The sequence below is a fragment of the Alligator sinensis genome, unplaced genomic scaffold, assembly GCF_000455745.1.
Source record: "Alligator sinensis unplaced genomic scaffold, ASM45574v1 scaffold364_1, whole genome shotgun sequence".
Classification (NCBI taxonomy): Eukaryota; Metazoa; Chordata; order Crocodylia; family Alligatoridae; genus Alligator; species Alligator sinensis.
The window spans coordinates 346,051-353,856 of record NW_005842546.1 but is presented as its reverse complement, the minus strand read 5'-3'; the positions used below and the strand labels follow the sequence as shown (position 1 = coordinate 353,856).

The 7,806-nt window shown below is 48.7% G+C and overlaps 1 protein-coding gene across 1 annotated transcript in view; it reads right to left on the bottom strand.

Moving 5' to 3' along the window:
* The window catches only part of LOC106722682 (E3 ubiquitin-protein ligase RNF213-like), a 128,320-nt gene that overhangs the window by 64,252 nt on the left and 56,262 nt on the right, over positions 1 to 7,806 (bottom strand). Inside the window, exons 18-21 of the mRNA XM_014523918.2 lie at positions 7,541 to 7,637; positions 7,325 to 7,439; positions 2,521 to 2,704; positions 358 to 569 (exon numbers count right to left, since the gene is read on the bottom strand). Of these exons, the coding sequence (XP_014379404.2) occupies positions 358 to 569; positions 2,521 to 2,704; positions 7,325 to 7,439; positions 7,541 to 7,637 (608 nt within the window). The remainder of the gene's footprint in view (positions 1 to 357; positions 570 to 2,520; positions 2,705 to 7,324; positions 7,440 to 7,540; positions 7,638 to 7,806) is intronic.

Sequence of the window (7,806 nt, the reverse complement as noted above, 5' to 3'; positions counted from 1 at the left end):
TCCCTACACCTGACATTTAATGTGCAATGGATACACTGAAGCAGAATAGTTTCTGTTTTCTTCTTGGCAGGGGTGTAAGTGGCACTGAAATACATGAAAGGAAATAGGGTTTGGCTCCAGAGTGAAGGTCTTTTCTGCAATGAACTAGTAGCTAAACACCAAAATCATTTAAAAAATAAACCCAAAAATCACATAGTAACATTAAAAAAATCAGGAATTTCGATAACGTCCTTGGTTTCCAAAGGCTACAAAGTTGCCACCAAAAGTATGAATTAAGCATCCCAGAGAAAGATTATCCAAATCCTCAGTTAGTTTCTGTCAGTACAAAAATCTCACAACATCTGAACAGAGATTTACCTTTGAAGTTTCACATCCTCTTGGCAAAATCCATTGCTCTTTTTCAAGGACCTTCTTCATGATTTTTAGCCCATGGATGTTAAGAAGGGCCCTCATTAGAAATATTTGGGGCCATGGTGTTTGGGCATTTTCCACCAATATTTTCATGGAATTCACAAGGGCATGTTGTTTCTCTGTAACTTCATGGTTCACCCCAGTAGTTGGAACTGCAGGTGCCAAACAGATTTAAGTTTTAGCCTCAAGCCAAAGCCACACCACTTCTTAGCATTTAGACATTCTAAACCAGGGGTGGGCAATTATTTGGGCCTGTAAGCCAAATAGGGAGTTTTGGGGGAAATGTCGTGGGCCAGGGCAGCACCCCAACTCCCCTGGATCATCATGGCCAGAGCAGGCCGGTCCAGAGTGGGCACTGCAGAGACCCCAACCCCCAATGTCAGGTGGGTCATGGCTGGGGCCAAGGCTGTGTGTGCGCTCATCCCAGGTCTTGGGCCCTGCCCATGTGGATCCTTGCCTAGCTCAATGGGGCTACGGCTGGTGACAGTGGTATCCAGAAGAACACATCACCACCATGGCTTTTGGGAAATGGAGTCTGGCCACTGAGCCACCCTAGCCCCGCTGCAAGCCCAGGGGTGGCAGGATGCATCATGGACCAGAAAGTATTTTCTGAGAGAAAAGCAGCAAGTGAATCTGTGTGAGTCTGTGTGCTGTGAACCAGCTACAGCGAGGAATGATATAAGATACAGGGGCCCAAAAAAGGTGGAAGATGGTACAACATGAGGCAGAAAACCAGACTGGAATGTGAAAAACAACACGTAATTGGTAACAGAATCCGAGATGAACATATGCAAAAAGGTGACGGGTGATTGGTAAAAAAGCCTCCAGAAGCTTCCAGGTTTTGGCCAAAGTCCGCCAATTGACCAAAGAAAAGAAGTCAAGGTCTTAGACATGTGCTCATAGCAAGAAGTCATGTAAATGAATGAAATGCATAGGTGATTCCACGCTAATGAAGCAAACAGTAAACAAAGGCGGACCTTGAGATGGGAGGAGAAATGGGTGAAACAGAAGGTGGGACAAAGGAGGAGTTAATGTTAATGAGTATAAACCAAAGTATATAAATGTAGGATAAACCTATTGTTCAGTGCAGGACCTCGTCTCTTATGGTGTGAGGCCCCTTCTCCGAAGCTGTCTCCATTTTGAATAAAGCTGTTGTGAACAACGTGTGCTGGTGTTTGCTCCCTGCTCTGCTCTGGCTCGAGACCCTCTGGGTCAAAATGCAAGGGCTTAGGTAATCAGAACTCAAGACCTGATTGTTATGGGTGACTTCAACTACCCTTTATGGAAATGGAAGAGGCATGGGCAACAAACAGGAGGAACTGGCTCTCCTCCTGGCAAATGAAGATTTTGATCTCATTGAGATGACAGAGACCTGATTGGATGAGATGTATAATTGGGCAGTGGATATTGAGGGCTATAGGCTCTACGGGAAGGATAGAGTTGGGAAGAAAGGAGGAGAGGTGGCGCTGTATGTGAAAGAGGTCAGGTTTCATAGCAGGGAGAGATCTCTCGAGACCTTCTGGGTCAAGATGCAAGGGCTGAGGCAGCCAGAACTAAAGACCTGATTGTCATGGGTGACTTCAACTACCCTGACATCTGTTGGGAGGACCATTCAGCCGGCTCCACCAAGTCAGCTAATTTTTTGGCAGCTACTGATGACCTGCTCCTGTCACAGGTTGTTGAAGGACCGACTAGCAGTATAACTACTCTGGACTTAGTGCTTACCAAAGGGGAGGACATGTTAGGGGACCTGAAGTTTGGAGGTACTCTGGGAGACAGTGATCATAATCTGATTAGGTTCACCATCTCCTCGAAGGCTAGGATCCCAATTAATAGAACATAAATCCAAGATTTCAGAAGGGTAGATTTCAACAAACTCAGGAGGCTATGGTGAATGTTGGAGTGGCTGTAGCCCACCCTGTAGCCATCCATACAATATGGACTGATGTATCAGTGCACCTCTATTAAAAAGTCACGTGACAGTTACTGCGCACTGATTTAGTACTAGGTTAGCCAAGAACTAAACTTAATGCTCAGTGACTATAGTGCATTAATGAGCATGTAGATGCACCCACTCATGCTTTAAAAACAGGGAGCAGCTCCACTCACCATTCAGAAGCTCTGTACCAAGCACAGTTGCAACATGACTGATGGCCAGTCGGAGCCTTGCGATCAACTGCAGGGTATCAACTTCTGTAGCTTCAGTACAGCTGGGAGTGGTCAGGTCTGCACTGGTGATGGACTGCTCAGCCTCTTGGCTGGCATCTTCTTGGAAGGAGGAGTACATAAAATCCTGTTCAGTGAGGAGAGAACATTTTCAAAAACTGTACTGTGACCAGACAACATTTCTGTGGAAACAGGTGTAGAGAAAGTTAGCCATAATAGGTATCATCTGCATCTCCATCAGCATCTGAAGTGTATTTCAGCCCACAAACTTGTGCTATACATATCTACTTTGTTAGTTTACAAGAAACAGGCATAGACAGTGTGACAATGGGTGCATTTACACGAGACATTTACTGCTCAGTAGACTAATTAGATGCACAGTAAATGTTGTGTGTCTACATGGGTGCCCATATTAGGCTGGATTAAATTAATTAACTGCAGCAGAATAGTACTCATATGTACAAGGACTATCCTGCTGTGGCGTTTTTTACTGTGTAGCAGTGAACATGTAGATGCTGCCCCAGCTGACTGGAGCAAGAGGGTTCTTCAGTGTGGGGGCTCTAGCAGCACACAGAGCCAAGGGGAGCAGTCCTGGGCTGGTAGGCTGACCCCTGAGACCCCCTGCCAGCTGGGGCTGCTCTGCCGTGGGCCCAAGTGCATGTGAAACAGAATAATAGAGATTAAAGGCTGAAGGGGCCTTGAAAGATCATCAAGTTCAACCCCCCTTCTCTGGGCAGGAATAGTGCTGTCATCAAAGCAGACATAGCGCCCAGATACAATACATTCCAGAGCAATTAACTCCAGAGTTGATTCATGCACATTAACTGCGCATGTAGATACACCCATCTCAGTTGTTGAAACCTAGAATTTTTTCCTTTCCCCACTTGCATGACATAGTCAATAATGTGAAGCCAAAAAAAAACCCAACAAAAAACACCAGAAACTTGTTATTTTTAAGCAAAGTTATGAATTAATAGTAATGGCCCACATGCAAAAACTCCTGCATCTTTCCCCTTTCCACATCTGCTCCCATCCCAAGCCCCACTTCTCATCCCTTGAGAGACTTTTTAGGTGCCCGGGGGTTGCACCTAGATCCAGATTCTGTTCCATTTATTAGGCATCTAAGTGGATGTCGGTACCTTAGTGAAATCCTATTCCACTTTGTTCAAGCCTCTGGGGCACCTCCCAATGAGCACTCACATGCAGTTTGAGGTGCCTCAAACCCATTTGAGGCACCTCAAACTACATGCAGTGCATGTGCACCCATTCACCACAGTGCTAATTTGCACCGCAGCAGGCTTTTTTGACACTGGGAGATCCCAGTATAAAGAAAAAAACCCAAAACCACTGCTGAAAGAGCAGTACAGTGCATGTGGCAGCAACGTGCACCCAGAAAGACAGAGCCTGGACAGAGCCACACACTGGCTGCCAGCCAGGGTCTGAGCAGCCATCTCCACACTGCTGATGCCCCTTGTGGCCCCAGGGCCCCAGGTAAGGCTACTGGGACCAGCCCAGGTGCTGGGCCAATCCTCCCCTACCCCACCCAGGACAATTTGCCATGCACCAGAGTTCACATCCAGGAGTGCACCCAAGGACAAATAGCAGCGGCACAGATATGCTGGTGCTATTCGTCCCATGGGAAACACGGGACCCTGCATACTCATTGGGATGTGCCCTGAGAGTCCATTATTGCACTACATTTTGTTAAACACTCTCAAGACTAAGTTCACACAAACAGAAGTGACATATGTGGGTATTTATTCTGGGACTTGAGAAGGATGGAGTAGGACTTCCTCTTTGTGCTTAAGTCTATCAAGACATCTAATCAGTGAAATAGGATTGGCTCTGACTTGCAGATATCCAACCACAAGAGACAAGCTCTTGTCTGAACCACAGACACTGCTATAAAAATGTAAAGCATGCTGAAAAACCAGCACTGGGTTCCTCAACTTGGGCACTAAACATTTGTGAGAAATTTTATAATCTGACCTAAATGCCACAGTGCCTCTATTTCACAGGTATAACATGGAGATAACAACAGCATGTCATGAAGATTAATTCACTGATTGTTTAGTGCACAAGCACTGTGGTGAAAGCACCAAAGATGTAGCCTTGAGGAAATGTGTACGTTTGAATTCAGTACAATGTTCAGAAAAACTGCCTGTTCACTACGGAAGCAGAGAGTCCATAAAAAAATAAAATAAAATAAAATAAAATAAAACCCTCCAAAAACAAACAAGCAAGTAAAACCCCCCAATGTGTAGTCTTATATTTAAAGGATGTATCAAAGAGGTCGTGTTCTGGTTGTACAGACATTCTTTAATCAGACATTTTACATCCACACATGCAGGCATGTGCACTTGCAGCATTTCAAATAAGAGTGGTACGAATTTGTGCAGGGGATTTTTGCCTCAGCTCACATCCCCGGACATGCACTTTGGTGGGGAGAAAGTTGTGCTACTTGGGACAAAATGACCCTGCCCAGCTCCTCCCGGATCTGCAGTATTAAAACCTTCCCTGACAAGCAGCTCAGGGCTACTTGCCTTCAGGAGCTTCTAGGTCTTCTGCCCCTTCTGCGAGCAGAGGGAGACCTTGGAGCACATGACCCTTGAGTGTACCAGGCTGCAGCCCCTCCCCCTCCCCCTCCAGAACCTCCTTCTGAGGTTCTGGTTGAACTTCCTCCCTACCTTTTTATTTTTGGCACCCCATCCACAGCCCCACCAAGTCCCAGGACCTCCTGCTCAACCTCCTCCTGGCCCTGGCCAAGTGGGCTCTGTATATGGCTAGGAAGGAGGCTCTTGCCAGGAAGACTGTGGGGCCAATTTCCTGTCACTTATCCATGCACATTTGTGGGCAGAGCATCACTGGGTGGTGTCCAGTGGCTCCTTCAATGCCTTTGAGGACTGGTGGGTGTGGCCTGGAGGGTTCTGCTCAGTGTCCCCCTCCAGAGGACTTATTTTCACATTTTGAACCTTTGACCCCACCCCCCATGTCACTCCTATTCTGTTTGGAAGTCTACCAGTGTATCTATCATCATAATAAAATACATTCTAAATACCTTTAAGTTTTGATGTTTGCTTTTGTTTTTCTTATCATAGAACAACTAGAGCTCCCTGTGACCCCTTCACTAACTAGGATGTAGGCACAGCCACAGCTCCTGCTAGTGGGTCTCATCCTGTCTGCCAGCTGGGCACACTGGGTGTGTGATGGGGGGATGTGGGGTTTGCAGGAGTGGGGTGGCAAGTGGTGTGTGGGGATATGGGTGAGTGTGTGGGTGGCTGTGGGGGGATGCAGGGGAGTGTAGGGTGTGTGGGTAGGTGTGGATGGATTGTGTGGGGACTGTGGGTGTGGGGAGACTATGTGGGGGGGAAGCTAAGGAGGTGTGGGTCCCCTTTCCCCCTACATGGCACAGCCCCTCCCCTCCACAGCACATGGACTTGCTCTCCTGCAGGGCCCACATCCCCCCCTCCACAGCCCACAGCCACCCCTCACAGGGCCCACAGCTCCACCCCACCCCCCCTGCAGAAGCAGCAGGTGTCTGTGTTCAGGGCAGGCTGCTGGCAAAGCCCTCTTTGGCACAGTGAGGTTCTGGCTGCCTCAGACCCAGTGCCACCTGTACCACATGTCACGGGGCCAGCCAGGCTTGGCATGGCACTGTGGACCTTCATGCAGCATCAACCCATGCAGCACAAACCCAGGAACACCCAGTGTCACCTGGGGCCTGGAGCTGATTGTGGGGACTGTGTGTGGCACCAGGCTGGGTCCTGGCTCCAGGGGCCCTGCACGTCATTGGGCCAAGCTGGTTCCATGGAAGCAGGATCTGGCCTGGTGCAATGCACAGTCCCTGCAAGCAGCACTGGGCCCTGGGTGACAGATCAAGTGGCTCAGTGCTGTCTGAAGGTGCACGGCACCACACTGAGCTGGGTCAGCCCTGCAACAAGCCGGATGGGTGGTGCTGGGTATGAGGTGGCCAGCATCATGTCACACCATGCCACACTGCCGGGGGCTTTGCCAGTAGTGGGCCTGAGCACTGATGGCTGCTTCTGCTGCTTCTGGGGGGGTGAGCTCTGGACCCTTCAGGGGGGAGCTGTGGGCCCTGAGGAGGACCCACACCTCCAATCAGAACCCCTGCCCCCACTGGGACACATGTCACTGCTGGCTGTGCCTGCAACCAGGCCATGTGCCAGTTAGCTGCTACAGCCAGGGCTGCAGGGGGTGGGCAGCATGTGGTGGACCCCAGCCACAAACCCCACATCCCCCACACTCCCACCACTCCCCACATCCCTTTCACATCCCTGTGCCACTCCTCACATCCCCCCACACCCACACCCCCATCCCTAACTTACCAGGCACAATGCCTGGGTTCTGTTGTACCACAGCCTTGCCTTGCTTCTTCTTAGCCCAGCATGCTAAGGGAGCATGCCCCACATGGTGGGGCAGCAGAAAGACAGTAGAGACACTCTGGCCAGAAACCAGAATGTGTCTATTTTGGATCAGCTTCCCAGTTGTCTTGGGGCATGGTCTTGGACCATGCCCTGCCCTACAGTTTTTTCTGTGGATTTCCAGGTATCAAATTTTGAGCCCGTGCTGCAAATATGCCATGCAGGGAATGTTATTTTTGTTCCCTCGTGCCTCCTGTGGCATCTCAAACTGTTTTGAGGTGCCACAAGAGGCATATGTGGGCTCATCTGGATACGCCCTTAATATCTTTTTTTAATAAGTTTTGTGGGTGAGACATAGAACTCACCTCAAAACAGCATACCACCATGAAGTAGAAGTCATCCCGGATGCTTTGGTTTGAGGTTATTACTCCCTCCATCAAGGAGATGTATTCCTGAAGGTGAGTCTTAACATCATCGAATCTAGGAGTAAAGGGATATGGAATATCACATACCCTGTACCCTGGGTTGGTCTGGGAGTGGGATGTATGAGGAGAGGGTTATGAGTGAACAGGGAATCCAACCTGCATTGGAGCAACATTTTGAGAAGAGAGGATTTGACAGTAGGACTTGGGTCCATGCACTCTTCAAAGGGTGACAGGTCACTTGTGGGTTTGTATACTAAAACCAAAGAATAAATTGGATTAAGTTTCTTCTGAGCACATATATAAAGAATGTACATCAATCTATGACTTCTTTGGTGATCACATGCTCAGCTCCCCAGTGTGGGCAAATCAGTCCCAGCTCCACTGGAATAAAAAGCTTACAGTGCTGGTGCTCTTCTCTTTCC